This window comes from Oncorhynchus mykiss, chromosome 15, assembly GCF_013265735.2.
Source record: "Oncorhynchus mykiss isolate Arlee chromosome 15, USDA_OmykA_1.1, whole genome shotgun sequence".
In the NCBI taxonomy this organism is placed as follows: domain Eukaryota; kingdom Metazoa; phylum Chordata; class Actinopteri; order Salmoniformes; family Salmonidae; genus Oncorhynchus; species Oncorhynchus mykiss.
In genome coordinates, this window is record NC_048579.1 from 74,179,589 (window position 1) to 74,200,109 (window position 20,521).

Below are 20,521 nucleotides of genomic sequence, written 5' to 3' on the forward strand. Positions count from 1 at the left end.
GATTCTCAGTGTTGTAGCTAGAGAATGAAGGTCCTCCCACTGTGATAACGACCTATCGGCAGTGAGATGCTCAGTGTTGTAGCTAGAGAATGAAGCTCCTCCCACTGTGATAACGACCTATCGGCAGTGAGATTCTCAGTGTTGTAGCTAGAGAATGAAGCTCCTCCCACTGTGATAACGACCTATCGGCAGTGAGATTCTCAGTGTTGTAGCTAGAGAATGAAGCTCCTCCCACTGTGATAACGACCTATCGGCAGTGAGATTCTCAGTGTTCTAGCTAGAGAATGAAGGTCCTCCCACTGTGATAACGACCTATCGGCAGTGAGATTCTAAGTGTTGTAGCTAGAGAATGAAGCTCCTCCCACTGTGATAACGACCTATTGGCAGTGAGATGCTCAGTGTTCTAGCTAGAGAATGAAGCTCCTCCCACTGTGATAACGACCTATCGGCAGTGAGATGCTCAGTGTTCTAGCTAGAGAATGAAGCTCCTCCCACTGTGATAACGACCTATCGGCAGTGAGATGCTCAGTGTTCTAGCTAGAGAATGAAGCTCCTCCCACTGTGATAACGACCTATCGGCAGTGAGATGCTCAGTGTTCTAGCTAGAGAATGAAGCTCCTCCCACTGTGATAACGACCTATCGGCAGTGAGATTCTCAGTGTTGTAGCTAGAGAATGAAGCTCCTCCCACTGTGATAACGACCTATCGGCAGTGAGATTCTCAGTGTTCTAGCTAGAGAATGAAGCTCCTCCCACTGTGATAACGACCTATCGGCAGTGAGATTCTCAGTGTTCTAGCTAGAGAATGAAGGTCCTCCCACTGTGATAACGACCTATCGGCAGTGAGATTCTCAGTGTTCTAGCTAGAGAATGAAGCTCCTCCCACTGTGATAACGACCTATCGGCAGTGAGATTCTCAGTGTTGTAGCTAGAGAATGAAGCTCCTCCCACTGTGATAACGACCTATCGGCAGTGAGATTCTCAGTGTTGTAGCTAGAGAATGAAGCTCCTCCCACTGTGATAACGACCTATCGGCAGTGAGATTCTCAGTGTTGTAGCTAGAGAATGAAGCTCCTCCCACTGTGATAACGACCTATCGGCAGTGAGATGCTCAGTGTTGTAGCTAGAGAATGAAGCTCCTCCCACTGTGATAACGACCTATCGGCAGTGAGATTCTCAGTGTTGTAGCTAGAGAATGAAGCTCCTCCCACTGTGATAACGACCTATCGGCAGTGAGATTCTCAGTGTTGTAGCTAGAGAATGAAGCTCCTCCCACTGTGATAACGACCTATCGGCAGTGAGATTCTCAGTGTTGTAGCTAGAGAATGAAGGTCCTCCCACTGTGATAACGACCTATCGGCAGTGAGATTCTCAATGTTGTAGCTAGAGAATGAAGCTCCTCCCACTGTGATAACGACCTATCGGCAGTGAGATTCTCAGTGTTGTAGCTAGAGAATGAAGCTCCTCCCACTGTGATAACGACCTATCGGCAGTGAGATTCTCAGTGTTGTAGCTAGAGAATGAAGCTCCTCCCACTGTGATAACGACCTATCGGCAGTGAGATTCTCAGTGTTCTAGCTAGAGAATGAAGCTCCTCCCACTGTGATAACGACCTATCGGCAGTGAGATTCTAAGTGTTGTAGCTAGAGAATGAAGCTCCTCCCACTGTGATAACGACCTATCGGCAGTGAGATTCTCAGTGTTGTAGCTAGAGAATGAAGCTCCTCCCACTGTGATAACGACCTATCGGCAGTGAGATTCTCAGTGTTGTAGCTAGAGAATGAAGCTCCTCCCACTGTGATAACGACCTATCGGCAGTGAGATGCTCAGTGTTGTAGCTAGAGAATGAAGCTCCTCCCACTGTGATAACGACCTATCGGCAGTGAGATTCTAAGTGTTGTAGCTAGAGAATGAAGCTCCTCCCACTGTGATAACGACCTATCGGCAGTGAGATTCTCAGTGTTGTAGCTAGAGAATGAAGGTCCTCCCACTGTGATAACAACCTATCGGCAGTGAGATTCTCAGTGTTCTTGCTAGAGAATGAAGCTCCTCCCACTGTGATAACGACCTATCGGCAGTGAGATTCTCAGTGTTGTAGCTAGAGAATGAAGCTCCTCCCACTGTGATAACGACCTATCGGCAGTGAGATTCTCAGTGTTGTAGCTAGAGAATGAAGCTCCTCCCACTGTGATAACGACCTATCGGCAGTGAGATTCTCAGTGTTGTAGCTAGAGAATGAAGCTCCTCCCACTGTGATAACGACCTATCGGCAGTGAGATTCTCAGTGTTGTAGCTAGAGAATGAAGCTCCTCCCACTGTGATAACGACCTATCGGCAGTGAGATTCTCAGTGTTGTAGCTAGAGAATGAAGGTCCTCCCACTGTGATAACGACCTATCGGCAGTGAGATTCTCAGTGTTGTAGCTAGAGAATGAAGCTCCTCCCACTGTGATAACGACCTATCGGCAGTGAGATTCTCAGTGTTGTAGCTAGAGAATGAAGCTCCTCCCACTGTGATAACGACCTATCGGCAGTGAGATTCTCAGTGTTGTAGCTAGAGAATGAAGGTCCTCCCACTGTGATAACGACCTATCGGCAGTGAGATGCTCAGTGTTGTAGCTAGAGAATGAAGCTCCTCCCACTGTGATAACGACCTATCGGCAGTGAGATTCTCAGTGTTGTAGCTAGAGAATGAAGCTCCTCCCACTGTGATAACGACCTATCGGCAGTGAGATTCTCAGTGTTGTAGCTAGAGAATGAAGCTCCTCCCACTGTGATAACGACCTATCGGCAGTGAGATTCTCAGTGTTCTAGCTAGAGAATGAAGGTCCTCCCACTGTGATAACGACCTATCGGCAGTGAGATTCTAAGTGTTGTAGCTAGAGAATGAAGCTCCTCCCACTGTGATAACGACCTATTGGCAGTGAGATGCTCAGTGTTCTAGCTAGAGAATGAAGCTCCTCCCACTGTGATAACGACCTATCGGCAGTGAGATGCTCAGTGTTCTAGCTAGAGAATGAAGCTCCTCCCACTGTGATAACGACCTATCGGCAGTGAGATGCTCAGTGTTCTAGCTAGAGAATGAAGCTCCTCCCACTGTGATAACGACCTATCGACAGTGAGATGCTCAGTGTTCTAGCTAGAGAATGAAGCTCCTCCCACTGTGATAACGACCTATCGGCAGTGAGATTCTCAGTGTTGTAGCTAGAGAATGAAGCTCCTCCCACTGTGATAACGACCTATCGGCAGTGAGATTCTCAGTGTTCTAGCTAGAGAATGAAGCTCCTCCCACTGTGATAACGACCTATCGGCAGTGAGATTCTCAGTGTTCTAGCTAGAGAATGAAGGTCCTCCCACTGTGATAACGACCTATCGGCAGTGAGATTCTCAGTGTTCTAGCTAGAGAATGAAGCTCCTCCCACTGTGATAACGACCTATCGGCAGTGAGATTCTCAGTGTTGTAGCTAGAGAATGAAGCTCCTCCCACTGTGATAACGACCTATCGGCAGTGAGATTCTCAGTGTTGTAGCTAGAGAATGAAGCTCCTCCCACTGTGATAACGACCTATCGGCAGTGAGATTCTCAGTGTTGTAGCTAGAGAATGAAGCTCCTCCCACTGTGATAACGACCTATCGGCAGTGAGATGCTCAGTGTTGTAGCTAGAGAATGAAGCTCCTCCCACTGTGATAACGACCTATCGGCAGTGAGATTCTCAGTGTTGTAGCTAGAGAATGAAGCTCCTCCCACTGTGATAACGACCTATCGGCAGTGAGATTCTCAGTGTTGTAGCTAGAGAATGAAGCTCCTCCCACTGTGATAACGACCTATCGGCAGTGAGATTCTCAGTGTTGTAGCTAGAGAATGAAGGTCCTCCCACTGTGATAACGACCTATCGGCAGTGAGATTCTCAATGTTGTAGCTAGAGAATGAAGCTCCTCCCACTGTGATAACGACCTATCGGCAGTGAGATTCTCAGTGTTGTAGCTAGAGAATGAAGCTCCTCCCACTGTGATAACGACCTATCGGCAGTGAGATTCTCAGTGTTGTAGCTAGAGAATGAAGCTCCTCCCACTGTGATAACGACCTATCGGCAGTGAGATTCTCAGTGTTCTAGCTAGAGAATGAAGCTCCTCCCACTGTGATAACGACCTATCGGCAGTGAGATTCTAAGTGTTGTAGCTAGAGAATGAAGCTCCTCCCACTGTGATAACGACCTATCGGCAGTGAGATTCTCAGTGTTGTAGCTAGAGAATGAAGCTCCTCCCACTGTGATAACGACCTATCGGCAGTGAGATTCTCAGTGTTGTAGCTAGAGAATGAAGCTCCTCCCACTGTGATAACGACCTATCGGCAGTGAGATGCTCAGTGTTGTAGCTAGAGAATGAAGCTCCTCCCACTGTGATAACGACCTATCGGCAGTGAGATTCTAAGTGTTGTAGCTAGAGAATGAAGCTCCTCCCACTGTGATAACGACCTATCGGCAGTGAGATTCTCAGTGTTGTAGCTAGAGAATGAAGGTCCTCCCACTGTGATAACAACCTATCGGCAGTGAGATTCTCAGTGTTCTTGCTAGAGAATGAAGCTCCTCCCACTGTGATAACGACCTATCGGCAGTGAGATTCTCAGTGTTGTAGCTAGAGAATGAAGCTCCTCCCACTGTGATAACGACCTATCGGCAGTGAGATTCTCAGTGTTCTAGCTAGAGAATGAAGCTCCTCCCACTGTGATAACGACCTATCGGCAGTGAGATTCTAAGTGTTGTAGCTAGAGAATGAAGCTCCTCCCACTGTGATAACGACCTATCGGCAGTGAGATTCTCAGTGTTGTAGCTAGAGAATGAAGCTCCTCCCACTGTGATAACGACCTATCGGCAGTGAGATTCTCAGTGTTGTAGCTAGAGAATGAAGCTCCTCCCACTGTGATAACGACCTATCGGCAGTGAGATGCTCAGTGTTGTAGCTAGAGAATGAAGCTCCTCCCACTGTGATAACGACCTATCGGCAGTGAGATTCTAAGTGTTGTAGCTAGAGAATGAAGCTCCTCCCACTGTGATAACGACCTATCGGCAGTGAGATTCTCAGTGTTGTAGCTAGAGAATGAAGGTCCTCCCACTGTGATAACAACCTATCGGCAGTGAGATTCTCAGTGTTCTTGCTAGAGAATGAAGCTCCTCCCACTGTGATAACGACCTATCGGCAGTGAGATTCTCAGTGTTCTAGCTAGAGAAGGGCCTCCCACTATGATAACGACCTATCGGCAATGAGATTCTCAGTGTTCTAGCTAGAGAAGGGCCTCCCACTATGATAACGACCTATCGGCAATGAGATTCTCAGTGTTCTAGCTAGAGCAGGAAGGGAAGGAAGTGTTGTTGTTTTTTAAAACTCAGAAATCTGAAGGAGTACACACACACACACACACACACACCTAGACACACTGTCAGACTACACCTTTTCTTTACCAAGCATGTGACAAAACAGACACACACACACACACACCTAGACACACACACACCTAGACACACACCACATTGCAAAGAAGGTGAAATTAGCCAGCAGGGTCAAGCTGTGGATCCACTGGTGTAAATAAGACCAGATAAAGAGAGAGAAATATGACTAGCTCAACTTCTCTAATGTGGGACTGCTGTTGATATGAGGCCTTGGGATGGCAGCTATACATTATGTTGAGTGGAACATGGGGCGCATGCCAAATGGCACCCTATTCTCTAAGTAGTGCACTAAATAGGGAATAAGGTGCCATTTGGGACTCAAAACAAGGTATATTCTACCATGTATTTTGCCATGAAGCAAGTGAAGGGAAACAAGACAACGTGACTCGTCCTCGGCGTTGCCTTGACTTGTGAGGCGGTTGGTCGGTGCCAGATGAAGTCATGGGATAACGTGTGAGGGTTAAAATGTTTTCTGTATCAAACCTACCTGATCCAGAGTCAAACTTGGTCTCTGACCTGCAAAAAGGGAGACGGCGGATTTTAGACAAAGTCTCTTTTCTCTCAACTCAAAAAAACAATACAAACAAGCAGCAGGCACTTCAAAAGTACAACAACAACAACAACAACAACAACAATACAATAAATAAAGATAAATAAAATGGTGTTTTCTCCTCTCCTTGATATTACATGGGATGTTCTTCCCAAACCGTCTCCAATGGGAATATAGGGTCTAAGCTACGAGGCTGTGTGTGTGTGTGTGTGTCCTATTTGCGCGTGTGTCTCTCTCTGTAAAACTTCCCTAGCTGTAAATCCTGTCCGGTTGTCTTTGAAGCTCTGTGTGTTGCGGAGGGAAACAGGCAACCTGGTAACGAGGCTCGGTGGATGCTACAGTTAACCTTTAAAATGGGTCAGACAGGCCACTGCCGGGACAAGCCAGGGGCTCTTTAACCAATCAGAGAGAGACTAGGGACTAAGAGGAGGGACAGTGCCTCTTTAACCAATCAGAGAGAGACAAGGGACTAAGAGGAGGGACCAGTGGCTCTTTAACCAATCAGAGAGAGACTAGGGACTAAGAGGAGGGACAGTGCCTCTTTAACCAATTAGAGAGAGACTAGGGACTAAGAGGAGGGACAGTGCCTCTTTAACCAATCAGAGAGAGACTAGGGACTAAGAGGAGGGACAGTGCCTCTTTAACCAATCAGAGAGAGACTAGGGACTAAGAGGAGCGACAGTGCCTCTTTAACCAATTAGAGAGAGACTAGGGACTAAGAGGAGGGACAGTGCCTCTTGAACCAATCAGAGAGAGACTAGGGACTAAGAGGAGGGACAGTGCCTCTTTAACCAATCAGAGAGAGACTAGGGACTAAGAGGAGCGACAGTGCCTCTTTAACCAATTAGAGAGAGACCAGGGACTAGGGACTAAGAGGAGGGACAGTGCCTCTTGAACCAATCAGAGAGAGACTAGGGACTAAGAGGGACAGTGCCTCTTTAACCAAATCAGAGAGAGACTAGAAGGGACTAAACTAGCTCTGAGGAGAGGAAGGTTAGACCAGTCAGAAGGAGATAAGAAGTGTGGATACAGTAATGATGTCACCGACATTCTAAGAACTTACTTGAACAGCGGGGAGCCACAGACGACACAGGTGTAGATGCCATCCTCTTTATATTCAGTGTATTCCCCTCTGAAGGCACTGTGAGGGGGGGGAGATGGATCAACGCACTAGTTACACTCGTACAGTCCAGGCAAGTCATTTTAGTCATTTATCCAGAGCAACGGTTAGTGCAGTCAACTTAAGACAACCGCATAATAACAGCCATAGGCCCAATGCGCCTCAATAAGAACATCATGGGTGGAGACTAGTGTCACTGAGTTTCTTCTTTGTGTCCCAAATGGCACCCTATTCCCTATATAGAGCAGTGTTTTGGACCAGAGCCCAAATGGCCCCCTATTCCCTATATAAAGCAGTGTTTTTGACCAGAGCCCAAATGGCCCCCTATTCCCTATTTAAAGCAGTGTTTTGGACCAGAGCCCAAATGGCACCCTATTCCCTATATAGAACACTGTTTTTGACCGAGCCCATTGGGGAATATGGTCCCATTTTGAGAATTCCCCCTTATTTTACAGCAAACAACAGTTTTGCTGCCGACTGCCTAGACACGCTGCAGCCTCTAAAGACGGGTTAGTGTGGACCCAGCTAGGACCGTTAGGATACGCCAGCCAAGCTTTAATGTCGATGTGACACAGGAATGTTCTGGAACGTTGTGTTTGGGGAAAAATGACACACAACAACAACAACAAAAAATCACGTATCTTAATTACTATAATTACGCAATAATTCTTACACATCTTTTCCTTTTCATTGGTGTTTACAGAAATGCTTATTGTTGTACACTATATATACCCCCCTAAATGAATTGACTTGATTGACTTTCCTCCCTCTTCCAACTACTGGGGTCAGTGGACTGTATACTGTAGGCTTTTGGGGGGGCCCTTTACTGTACAGTGCATTTGGAAAGTATTCAGACCCCTTGACTTTTTGTTACGTTACAGCCTTATTCTAAAGTTGGATTCAAATAAAACAATTTCCTCATCAATCTACACACGACACCCCATAATGACATCACAATACCCCATAATGACGTGACAATACCCCATAATGACATCACAATACCCCATAATGACATCACAATACCCCATAATGACATCACAATACCCCATAATGACATCACAATACCCCATAATGACATCACAATACCCCATAATGACAAATCAAAAACAAGTTTTTAGAAATCTTTGCAAAAATATAACAGGAATAACTTATTTACATAAGCATTTACAGACCCTTTGCTATGAGACTCAAAAATGTAGCTCAGGTACATCCTGTTTCCATTGATCATCCTTCAGATGTTTCTACAACTTGATTGGAATCCACCTGTGGTAAATTCTATTGATTAGACATGATTTAGAAAGGCAGGTCCCACAGTTGACAGTGCATGTCATGAGCAAAAACCAAGCCATGAAAGAGCTCAGAGACAGGATTGTGTCGAGGCACAGATCTGGGGAAGGGTACCAAAACATTTCTGCAGTACTGAAGGTCCCCAAGAACAGTGGCCTCCCTCGTTCTTAAATGAAAGAAGTTTGGAACCACCAAGACTCTTCCTAGAGCTGGCTTCCTGGCTAAACTGAGAAATCTGTGGAGAAGGGCCTTGGTCAGAGGAAGTGACCAAGAACCCGATGGTCACTCTGACAGAGCTTCAGGGCCCCTCTGTGGAGATGGTTGTCCTTCTGGACAGCACCTCAGGACAGCATCTCAGTAAAAGACACATGACAGCCCACTTGGAGTTTGCCAAAAGGCACCTAAAGACTCTGACCACGAGAAACAAGATTCTCTTGTCGGATGAAACCAAGATTGAACTGTTTGGCCTGAATGCCAAAAGCCACGTCTGGAGGAAACCTGGCAGCATCCCTATGGTGAAGCACGGTGGTGGCAGCATCCCTATGGTGAAGCACGGTGGTGGCAACATCCCTATGGTGAAGCACGGTGGTGGCACCATCCCTATGGTGAAACATGGTGGTGGCACCATCCCTATGGTGAAGCACGGTGGTGGCAGCATCCCTATGGTGAAGCACGGTGGTGGCAACATCCCTATGGTGAAGCACGGTGGTGGCACCATCCCTATGGTGAAGCACAGTGGTGGCACCATCCCTATGGTGAAGCACGGTGGTGGCACCATCCCTATGGTGAAGCACGGTGGTGGCAACATCCCTATGGTGAAGCACGGTGGTGGCACCATCCCTATGGTGAAGCATAGTGGTGGCACCATCCCTATGGTCAAGCATGGTGGTGGCAGCATCATGCTGGTGGGGATGTTTTTCCATCGACGGGGACTGGGAGATTAGTCAGGTTCGAGGGAAACATGAACAGAGCAAAGAACAGAGAGATTCTTGATGAAAACCTGCTCCAGAGCGCTCAGGAACTCTGGGAGGATCTGCAGAGAAAAATGGGAGACATTCCAAAAATACAGGTGTGCCAAGCTTGTAGCGTCCTACCCCAGAAGACTTGAGGCTGTAATCGCTGCCAAAAGAGCTTCAACAAAGTGCTGATTAAAGGGTCTGAATACTTATGTAAATGTGATATCAGTATATATTTTTTTTTTATACATTTGCAAACATTTCTACAAACCTGTTTTTGCTTAGTCATTGTGGGGTATTATGATGTCATTGTGGGGTATTGTGATGTCATTGTGGGGTATTGTGATGTCATTGTGGGGTATTGTGATGTCATTGTGGGGTATTGTGATGTCATTGTGGGGTATTGTGATGTCATTGTGGGGTATTGTGATGTCATTGTGGGGTATTGTGATGTCATTGTGGGGTATTGTGATGTCATTGTGGGGTATTGTGATGTCATTGTGGGGTAGTGTGTGTAGATTGAGGGAAAACAACTATTTAATCCATTTTAGAATAAGGCTGTAACGTAACAAAATGTGGAAAATGTCAAGGGGTCTGAATACTTTCCAAATGCACTGTAGGCTGTAGACTTTTGGGGTCCCTATAGTGTAGGCTTTGGGGGTCCCTATACTGTAGGCTTTGGGGGTCCCTATACTGTAGGCTTTGGTGGTTTCTATACTGTAGGCTTTGGTGGTTTCTATACTGTAGGCTTTGGTGGTCTCTATACTGTAGGCTTTGGGGGTCCCTTTACTGTAGGCTTTGGGGGTCCCTATACTGTAGGCTTTGGGGGTCCCTATACTGTAGGCTTTTGGGGTCCCTATACTGTAGGCTTGTGGGGTCCCTATACTGTAGGCTTTGGGGGTCCCTATACTGTAGGCTTTGGGGGTTTCTATACTGTAGGCTTTGGGGGTCCCATACTGTAGGCTTTGGGGGTCCCATACTGTAGGCTTTGGGGAAGGGGGGGGGGGGGCTATACCTCTCTGTTCCTTTCTCCTGGGTGACATGGAACTGAATGGGGGAGAGACGTTTCTTCAGCTCCTCCTGAGAGAAGGACTTGGGCCATGTCTTCTTGGTCCGGCAGGTTCCTATAGGAGGAGAAGGGAAGAGTTAAGGTCTCAGAACCACTACTGTGGTCAGGGGGAGGGAGGGGTGGTGAGGGACGGTGCGTCTCCTCCGTTCTGTCTCCCCCCTGACCCCTTCTGCCTTTACTAGTCCCTCATCATTATTTATAAATCATCACCACTAGGGCCAGGAGTTTTCCCAGGTCAGGAGAAACTCAGGACCCTAGCTACTCATCACACTCCCTTGTCTAAACAAGATACTCAGGCACTGCTCTCATATCACTCAGGTTCCAGGCAAGACGAGCACTCGTTCATCACTTCATCAACATTAAACTAAATGTCATACAAGTGGGGAGGTGTGAATGAAAACTTTGGTTTTTAGATTGTAATTACTTGACTCTTGCCTGGAACTGACCACTGTTTTTGCATTGATCATGACAGTCTCTACAGTTAGTGTGTGTGTGTGTGTGTGGGGGGGGGGGGGGGGGGGGGGGGGGGTGCTACAGCCAAAGCATGTCCTGGAGCAGACCAGACTGATTCCACAAAGCTAACAACTCAAATATAGTCTAGGTAAACATCTCTAGTGGACAGAGGATATGTAAAAGTCAAAGCTTGTGACCCCAAATGTACTCAAGGTTTCAGTTCTGGGTTAACCCGAGATGACAGGGGAGCTAGATGAGAGGCGGGACCAGGGGAGCTAGATGAGAGGGACAGGGGAGCTAGGTGAGAGGAGGGACAGGGGACAGGGGAGCTAGATGAGAGGGACAGGGGAGCTAGATGAGAGGGGGGACAGGGGAGCTAGATGAGAGGGACAGGGGAGCTAGATGAGATGCGGGACAGGGGAGCTAGATGAGAGGAGGGACAGGGGAGCTAGATGAGAGGCGGGACAGGGGAGCTAGATGAGAGGCGGAACAGGGGACAGGGGACCTAGATGAGAGGCGGGACAGGGGACAGGGGAGCTAGATGAGAGGCGGGACAGGGGACAGGGGAGCTAGATGAGAGGAGGGACAGGGGAGCTAGATGAGAGGCGGGACAGGGGAGCTAGATGAGAGGCGGGACAGGGGACAGGGGAGCTAGATGAGAGGCGGGACAGGGGACATTGGAGCTAGATGAGAGGCGGAACAGGGGAGCTAGATGAGAGGCGGGACAGGGGACAGGGGAGCTAGATGAGAGGGGGGACAGGGGAGCTAGATGAGAGGCGGGACAGGGGAGCTAGATGAGAGGCGGGACAGGGGAGCTAGATGAGAGGCGGGACAGGGGAGCTAGATGAGAGGCGGGACAGGGGAGCTAGATGTCCATCAGTACGCCATTTTGTTAAGGAGACGTCGCTGACTGCAGGTTTATAATGACAGGCTGAAACTGGATGGTAATTTCCTAACATTGTATGATGCCTTCTCATTCCCCCTCCTTCATCTCCTCCATTGATCACCATCACCATCGTCACAGCCTTCTTCTGCAAGGAAATCACTGCTGAGTCCTTAGTAGGGTTGCATCTCAAAATGGCACCCTATTCCCTACAAAGGGCACTACTTTAGACCAGAGTCTTAAGGCTCCCACATGCTTCGGTTCGGCTGGTGCCTTATCCAACCAAACAAGCGTGCTCGCCACAGTCCCTTAAAAAAAAGACCTTTGCTTGAAAAATTAGAAAAAAAGAGACAATAGTACGGTTTTGTCCATCTTGACACGCCTTAGCCAGTATACACTTCCTCAACATAGTCACAATTATTCTAAGACACTTTTGTGTATAGTGTATGTGGACAACCCTTCAAATTAGTGGATTTGGCTATTTCAGCCACTCTCGTTACTGACAGGTGTATAAAATCGATTACACAGCCATGCAATCTCCATAGACAAACATTGGCAGTAGAATGTCCTTTCAACGTGGCACCGTCATAGGATGCCAACTTTCCAATAAGTTCATTTGTCAGATTTCTGCCCTGCTTGAGCTGTTCCGGTCAACTGTAAGTGCTGTTACTGTGAAGTGGAAACGTCTAGGAGCAACAACGGCTCAGCCGTGAAGTGGTAGGCCACACAAGCTCACAGAACGGGACCGGCGAGTGCTGAAGCGCGTAAAAATAATCTGTCCTCGTTTACAACACTCACTACCGAGTTCCAAACTGCCTCTGGAAGCAACTTCAGCACAATAACTGTTCGTCGGGAGCTTCATGAAAATGGGTTTCCACGGCCCGAGCAGCCGCACACAAGCCTGAGATCACCATGCGCTACGCCGAGCGTCGGCTGGAGGGATGTAAAGTTGTCGCCAGTGGAAACATATTCTCCGGAGTGATGAGTCACGCTTCACCATCTGGCAGTCCGACGGACGAAACTGGGTTTGGCGGATGCCAGGAGAACACTACCAGCCCCAATGCATAGTGACAACTGTAAAGTTCGGTGGAGGAGGAATAATGGTCTGGGGCTGTTTTTCATGGTTTCCGGCCCCTTAGTTCCAGTGAAGGGAAAATCTTAACGCTACAGCGTACAATGACATTCTAGACGATTCTGTGCTTCCAACTTTTTGTGGCAACAGTTTGGGGAGGGTTCTTTCCTGTTTTAGCGTGAAGCGGAGGCCCATACAGAAATGATTTTTTCGAGATCAGTGTGGAAGAACTTGACTGGCCTGCACAGAACCCTGACCTCAACCTCACCGAACACCTTTGAGAAGAATTGGAACGCCGACTGTGAGCCAGTCCTAATCGCACAACATCAGTGCCCAACCTCACTAATGCTTTTGTGGCTGAATGGAAGCCTGTCCCCACAGCAATGTTCCAACATCTAGTGGAAAGCCTTCCCAGAGGAGTGGAGGTTGTTATAGCAGCAATGTTCCAACATCTAGTGGAAAGCCTTCCCAGAAGAGTGGAGGCTGTTATAGCAGCAATGTTCCAACATCTAGTGGAAAGCCTTCCCAGAAGAGTGGAGGCTGTTATAGCAGCAATGTTCCAACATCTAGTGGAAAGACTTCCCAGAAGAGTGGAGGCTGTTATAGCAGCAATGTTCCAACATCTAGTGGAAAGCCTTCCCAGAAGAGTGGAGGCTGTTATAGCAGCAATGTTCCAACATCTAGTGGAAAGTATGTAATGTTGAGTAACAAGAAATCTGTCATTAATTTTAACAAGATCTTAGTCGCACAATTTTATATCTAAAACAGTTTGCTGCAGTATTTTCTCATGTGGAAAAAAAATGAGCGTGAAAACAATTAGTCTATCGTTAAATGACAAACAGTTAATTGAAGAATCCATTCTGTTGACCAATGACATGACAGTTCATTGAAGAATCCATTCTGTTGACCAATGACATGACAAAGGGGTGTCGACTTCAGCTCCTGAACTTCCACTTGCTTCGAGAGGGGAAAGAAGTGTGACGAAGCCCGATAACAACAAAAAACGTCACGCAATCATTGTCATAATATGAGCACAAACATTTCACAACTTTTTTTTCGGAATGGGAAGCATGACGACGCCTTTATGGGCGCTACACGGGGAACAGTAAATGGCGTTTTGAATGCAGCCGTAGTGTGCTGCCGGGGCTTCGGTAACCATTGTCGTTTCTTTAAAAAGGAAGTAACTTTGTTTTTCCATTTCTGGAACGTTGGGATTTTCCCCGTGCGGAGCAGGAATCTGGCTGCCGGTGAGGTCGTTCCCGTTTCAGGTTTTGGGGAGGAGGTGTGTGTGGTTTGGGAGGGAGGGAGGGAGGGTCTTCTCATGTGGACTATGTGGAGAATTCCTGCCTGTTAGATTGAAACCATATGAATGGAGAAAATACAAGGGGACGTTAAAAGGCAGGGAAGTGAATGGACTCCATTGATGCCCACTTTTCTATGTCCTGTGGGGGGAAAGTTACTTTTTACGCACAAGGGGGTGAACTAGGAAGGGGGTTGGTGTGTGTGTGTGTGTGTGTGTGTGGAATGTTGGTTTAAACTGAAACAGGACTGCCTCCATGTTCTTCCACGACTGACTGACTGTGTGAGGTAAGGGGATGGTAGAGGGTACTCTCCGACTGACTGACTGTGAGGTAAGGGGATGGTAGAGGGTACTCTCCTACTGACTGACTGACTGTGTGAGGTAAGGGGATGGTAGAGGGTACTCTCCTACTGACTGACTGACTGTGTGAGGTAAGGGGATGGTAGAGGGTGCTCTCCTACTGACTGACTGTGAGGTAAGGGGATGGTAGAGGGTACTCTCCTACTGACTGACTGTGAGGTAAGGGGATGGTAGAGGGTACTCTCCTACTGACTGACTGACTGTGTGAGGTAAGGGGATGGTAGAGGGTACTCTCCTACTGACTGACTGACTGTGTGAGGTAAGGGGATGGTAGAGGGTACTCTCCTACTGACTGACTGTGTGAGGTAAGGGGATGGTAGAGGGTGCCCTCCTACTGACTGACTGACTGAGTGGGGTAAGGGGGGATGGTGTACTCCCTCCCTCTGTTTTTTGGGAAGGGGTGTAGTGAATTAAAACATTTTACCTTCATTTAACTAGGCAAGTCAGTTAAGAACAAATTCTTATTTTCAATGACGGCCTAGGAACAGTGGGTTAACTGCCTGTTCAGGGGCAGAACGACAGATTTGTACGTTGTCAGCTCGGAGATTCGAGAGATCGGGGATTCGATCTAGCAACCTTTTGGTTACTGGCCCAATGCTCTAACCACTAAGCTACCTGCCGCCCCAAAGGACGAGGTCCTACCGAGATGAAAGTGAATGAGGGAAACGACCACTGTTTCCATGTGTCTTCTGAGAGCCAATAAAGAACTCGTCTTGGAATGTGGCCTCTAAGGGCACCATAGGGTGCCATAGGTTCTGGTCAAAAGTAGTGCACTATATAGGGAATAGGGTTCCATATGACTCTGGTCAATAGTAGTGCACTATATAGGTAATAGGGTTCCATAGGACTCGGGTCAATAGTAGTGCACTATATAGGGAATAGGGTTCCATAGGACTCTGGTCAATAGTAGTGCACTATATAGGGAATAGGGTTCCATAGGACTCTGGTCAATAGTAGTGCACTATATAGGGAATAGGGTGCCATAGGTTCTGGTCAAAAGTAGTGCACTATATAGGGAATAGGGTGCCATAGGACTCTGGTCAATAGTAGTGCACTATATAGGGAATAGGGTGCCATAGGTTCTGGTCAAAAGTAGTGCACTATATAGGGAATAGGGTGCCATTAGGGAGGACCCCTGGAATGCATCCCCTGTGACTGTAGCCTGGTCCCTGCTCTGATGTAGCTGGGGGTCAACCTTCCAAATTAGCACATTTCTCAGACTTCCTGGCTTTTCAACCTCAAGTGTAAATATTGTTTCCTAATTGTAAGCAAGGTTTGTTCTCTGCTATCCCGCTTGCTTATTTTAACTTGTCAAACTTATGGCTTCTCATTCCCTCGGCCTTCTTTTTTATCTCTCTCTCTCCCTCCCTCTCTCCCCCTCCTTTTCCACCATCTCTCTCTCTCCCCATCTCTCTCTCCCTCCCTCCATCTCTCCCTCCCTCCCGCCTGTCTGTCTCTCCCTCCTTTTCCACCATCGGTCTCTCTCTCTCTCTCCTCCATCTCTCCCTCCCTCCCTCCACCTGTCTGTCTTTCCCTCCTTTTCCACCATCTCTCCCCCTCTCTCTCCCTCCATCTCTCCCTCCCTCCCTCCCTCCATCCACCTGTCTGTCTCTCCCTCCTTTTCCACCATCTCTCTCCCTCTCTCTCCCCCCCTCCATCTCTCCCTCCTTCTAGGTGGTTCTCCCAACCCAAACAGTCTCTGTGTGGAGCCAGACCGAGCAGAGCGTCAGTGCGGTCTCTGTGGGAGCCAAACCGAGCAGAGCGTCAGTGTGGTCTCTGTGTGGAGCCAGACCAAGCAGAGCGTCAGTGTGGTCTCTGTGTGGAGCCAAACCGAGCAGAGCGTCAGTGTGGTCTCTGTGTGGAGCCAGACCGAGCAGAGCGTCAGTGTGGTCTCTGTGTGGAGCCAGACCGAGCAGAGCGTCAGTGTGGTCTCTGTGTGGAGCCAGACCGAGCAGAGCGTCAGTGTGGTCTCTGTGTGGAGCCAGACCGAGCAGAGCGTCAGTGCGGTCTCTGTGTGGAGCCAGACCGAGCAGAGCGTCAGTGTGGTCTCTGTGTGGAGCCAGACCAAGCAGAGCGTCAGTGCGGTCTCTGTGTGGAGCCAGACCGAGCAGAGCGTCAGTGCGGTCTCTGTGTGGAGCCAGACCGAGCAGAGCGTCAGTGCGGTCTCTGTGTGGAGCCAGACGAGCAGAGCGTCAGTGCGGTCTCTGTGTGGAGCCAGACCGAGCAGAGCGTCAGTGTGGTCTCTGTGTGGAGCCAGACCGAGCAGAGCGTCAGTGCGGTCTCTGTGTGGAGCCAGACCGAGCAGAGCGTCAGTGTGGTATTTCATCGAGGACTGTGAGCAATCCTTTTAGGGTATTTGTAGCCACAAAACAGCGAATGAAATGAGACCATTCAACAACGTCAGGTCACAGAGGAATTAAACAGGTAAACAGGCTTCTGAAACCTGTCTAATGTATAATCAATAAACTAATAAACTAACAGAGCCATATTAAACCTCTGACATTAGACAAGTACATGTGTGACGTGAAGAACGTAAAGTTCTAGCCGTCTAAAACCCAAATCTCTCTGGATAAAAGAAGTTGACATTAGTCAAGCAGAAACAGCATTTAAAAAGAAAAACAACACAGTATGTTAGATGCTAAAAGGAAGACAAGCAGTGAGTTATTCCATTAACCAACTGAAAAGGCAGAGAGGGGGTTGTAGCTGAGAAGGGGGGGCGGGGTTGTAGCTGAGAAGGGGGGGGGGGGTTGTAGCTGAGAAGAGACGGCTGAGCAGAATGTGAGAAGGGTTGTTATTGCCAAACTGCAGTAAAACACCACAATCACCAAGCTTTCAAATAAATACCTTTGTATCTCTATATTTTAATATTTACAATGTATTTATTATACATGGCAAATAAACCTGCCGGCTGTAAACATCCTATGAAAAAGGACTTCAATGCTACAATAATTACCATAATGATCAAATATTAACTTCATAAATACTAATGTAGGTGGGGAGTGTTTTTTTCGGCAGGAGACAACAACAAAAAAATCATCACACATCTCAAGGAGATTAAAAACCAGAAGAGGGCAGAGCAGAGCACAGCAGACAGGCACACCACATCACACATCTCAAGGAGATTAAAAACCAGAAGAGGGCAGAGCAGAGCACAGCAGACAGGCACACCACATCACACATCTCAAGGAGATTAAAAACCAGAAGAGGGCAGAGCAGAGCACAGCAGACAGGCACACCACATCACACATCTCAAGGAGATTAAAAACCAGAAGAGGGCAGAGCAGAGCACAGCAGACAGGCACACCACATCACACATCTCAAGGAGATTAAAAACCAGAAGAGGGCAGAGCAGAGCACAGCAGACAGGCACACCACATCACACATCTCAAGGAGATTAAAAACCAGAAGAGGGCAGAGCAGAGCACAGCAGACAGGCACAGCACATCACACAGCGCCCAGCTCAACCTGAAGGGAGCCCACATGGCTTCAGAGTAACAGGCTTGGCATTGGTGATCAGGTGTAGCAGATTGAACCCCGACATGGCTGCTTCTGATTGGCTGCTCCTGTCTGCTGATTGAAGGAGAGAGAGAGAGAAAGGACACGCCCGACTGACACACCCTGTCTAGGAGGGAGGGATGTAGGGAGGGATGGGGGGCTATGCTACTCAGGCTGAGAGAGAGGGGCAAGGAGGGAGAGAGAGAGAGAGAGAGAAACAACAACACATAGGTCAAAGGTCACATTTCAATCACTGTACACTGTTAGACGGAAAGACAGACGGGTCTGATCCATCCACCGACCGACGTCCCACCTTTTTCATGCAGGGCTGATGCTGAAGGACGATTGGTTAACAGGGCTGATGCTGAAGGACGATTGGTTAACAGGGCTGATGCTGTAAGACGATTGGTTAACAGACAAGAGGAGAATGGACAGACAGACACACAGAGCCTTGAAGGACAGAGGCCATGTTGAAGACATTGATCCAGAATGAAATATTCCCCTCCATTTGAAGTTGACCCAGAGGTGAGGATGAGACAGTTATAGGACGACATTGATCAGAATGTTAGGGTCCATTATTACTGGTAGATTATTTACATTAAGTATCATATAATGTGATGCATGTCTGTCTGTCTGTAAACCTCTGGACACTGCCTGGTTAAGTATCATATAATGTGATGCATGTCTGTCTGTCTGTAAACCTCTGGACACTGCCTGGTTAAGTATCATAATGGGATGCATGTCTGTCTGTCTATAAACCTCTGGACACTGCCTGGTTAAGTATCATAATGGGATGCATGTCTGTCTGTCTATAAACCTCTGGACACTGCCTGGTTAAATTTCATATAATGTTTCAAAACAATTCATTTTTCAAAACAATTGGAATCTTTTTCCCTGTTTGACCGCTAGGTTTTCTGGGTATTATGACGGCTCCATTGTGGGGCTCTATTTGCGCTGGCTGTAGCACGGGGGGGGGGGGTGGACTGGGGTGTGATGAGACTGACATCATCTGATTCTACCCCCACCCAGTCCCTCTAACCGGGGGGTATGACAGAGTTAAGTGGTGGTTACTCTACCTAGAAGAGTGGCTATCAGCAGGGCCTTCTGGGGGGGGGTCCTGGTCTGTCTCAGGGACAACTGTAGAGCCACACGGCCCACACGCCTTAGCAGGACAGCCATGGCAGGGCAGGCACACAATCAGAGAAAGACAGACCAAGCTACAAGGAGAGAGAGAGAGAGAGGGGGGAGGGGGTTGTAGCTGAGTAGGAGCGTGGTGTGTGTGATGTTGGACAGTGCCACATATTTCAGGACCTCACAGGTTACAAAGCAAGCTGTCGTGGCGATACAGAGAGATTGATAGCGTGTGTGTGTGAGGGCACAGTGAGTTAGTGTGTGGAGGGAGGGACATCTAGTGGTGAATCTGGAGATGTGATTATTAAGCAAGGCTTTACCTGCTGTGTGTGTGTTGTGGTGTGGTGTGGTGGTGTATGGTGTGAGTGTGTGTGGTGTGTGAGTGTGTGTGGTGTATGGTGTGTGGTATGGTGTGTGTGTGGTGTGGTGGTGTGGTGTAGTGTGGTGTGGTGTGAGTGTGTGTGGTGTATGAGTGTGTGTGGGGTGTGTGTGTGTGGGGTGTCTGGTGTGTGTGTGTGTGTGTGTGTGTGTGTGTGTGTGTGTGTGTGTGTGTGTGGTGTCTGGTGTGTGTGTCCGAGAGAGATATGCATAGATGGTTAGAACAAACCAAGCAGCCTTGACATGTTCAGGTAAACTAGAGTTGTAGATCTGTTATTTTCAGAACACTTGTTGAATACTTCAGTATATTAGCCATGACTAAAAAAAGGGCTTGCTGGTTTACTTTGAATTGTTGTTGTTCGGATGAGGAGATAACATTCCTAGGATGAACTCAGCCGTCGAACCGCAGTACCAACATCTACCAGCGGGTGGCAGAAGTAGAGAAGGAAACGAGACAACCTTTCAAACGGTTCACAGCATTATGTCGGAGGTCCAACCAAAAGGGCTAGCTGTCACTGGATCAAAACCTGAGCCTGATACATTTATCTGATTGATTATTATTTAAAAAATAAAATAAAAATTACATTTTAAAAGCTGTCCTTAATTTATTTTTAAAACACATTTGCTATCTTTAAATGTTCTGATTTAGGTGAAGATACAGGGCCAGTGTTTCCCCACACTCTGTCCTCAGGGCCCCAAGGGGTGCACGTTTCTGTCCTCAGGAACCCAAGGGGTGCACGTTTCGGTCCTCAGGGCCCCAAGGGGTGCACGTTTCTGTCCTCAGGACCCCAAGGGGTGCACGTTTTGGTTTGTGCCCCAGCATGACACAGCTTATTCAAATGATCAAAGCTTGATGATTTTAGTTGATGATTTGAAAATCAGCTGTGTAGTGCTGGAGCACAAACCGAAACGTGCACCCCTTGGGGTCCTGAGGACAGAAACGTGCACCCCTTGGGGTCCTGAGGACAGAAACGTGCACCCCTTGGGGTCCTGAGGACAGAAACGTGCACCCCTTGGGACCAT

The 20,521-nt window shown here is 48.0% G+C and overlaps 2 protein-coding genes across 7 annotated transcripts in view; one reads left to right on the top strand and one right to left on the bottom strand.

The window, feature by feature from the left end:
• The window catches only part of LOC110513406 (methionine-R-sulfoxide reductase B3, mitochondrial-like), a 45,931-nt gene that overhangs the window by 12,391 nt on the left and 13,019 nt on the right, over positions 1-20,521 (bottom strand). Inside the window, exons 1-5 of one of the 4 annotated variants that reach the window (XM_036945357.1) lie at positions 19,066-19,201; positions 17,960-18,163; positions 10,373-10,481; positions 7,058-7,135; positions 5,932-5,960 (exon numbers count right to left, since the gene is read on the bottom strand). In XM_036945357.1, the coding sequence (XP_036801252.1) occupies positions 5,932-5,960; positions 7,058-7,135; positions 10,373-10,481; positions 17,960-18,035 (292 nt within the window). In that variant the 5' untranslated portion in view covers positions 18,036-18,163; positions 19,066-19,201. Of the gene's footprint in view, positions 1-5,931; positions 5,961-7,057; positions 7,136-10,372; positions 10,482-17,959; positions 18,164-19,065; positions 19,207-20,521 lie in introns of those variants that run through there. The other 3 variants (XM_036945354.1, XM_036945356.1, XM_036945355.1) reach the window with 3 other exon arrangements.
• On the top strand, positions 13,493-20,320 carry LOC118938854. 3 transcript variants are annotated; one of them, XM_036945351.1, is made up of 4 exons: positions 13,493-14,116; positions 16,169-16,918; positions 18,316-18,514; positions 19,870-20,320. In XM_036945351.1, the coding sequence occupies exons 1-2, from the start codon at positions 13,862-13,864 to the stop codon at positions 16,877-16,879; spliced, it is 966 nt and encodes a 321-aa protein (XP_036801246.1). In that variant the 5' UTR covers positions 13,493-13,861; the 3' UTR covers positions 16,880-16,918; positions 18,316-18,514; positions 19,870-20,320. The 3 variants fall into 3 exon arrangements, with proteins under 3 accessions (XP_036801246.1, XP_036801247.1, XP_036801248.1); XM_036945352.1 differs by lacking the exon at positions 19,870-20,320 and having other exon boundaries at positions 13,493-14,081; positions 18,316-18,833; XM_036945353.1 differs by lacking the exon at positions 19,870-20,320 and having other exon boundaries at positions 13,493-14,081; positions 18,346-18,833.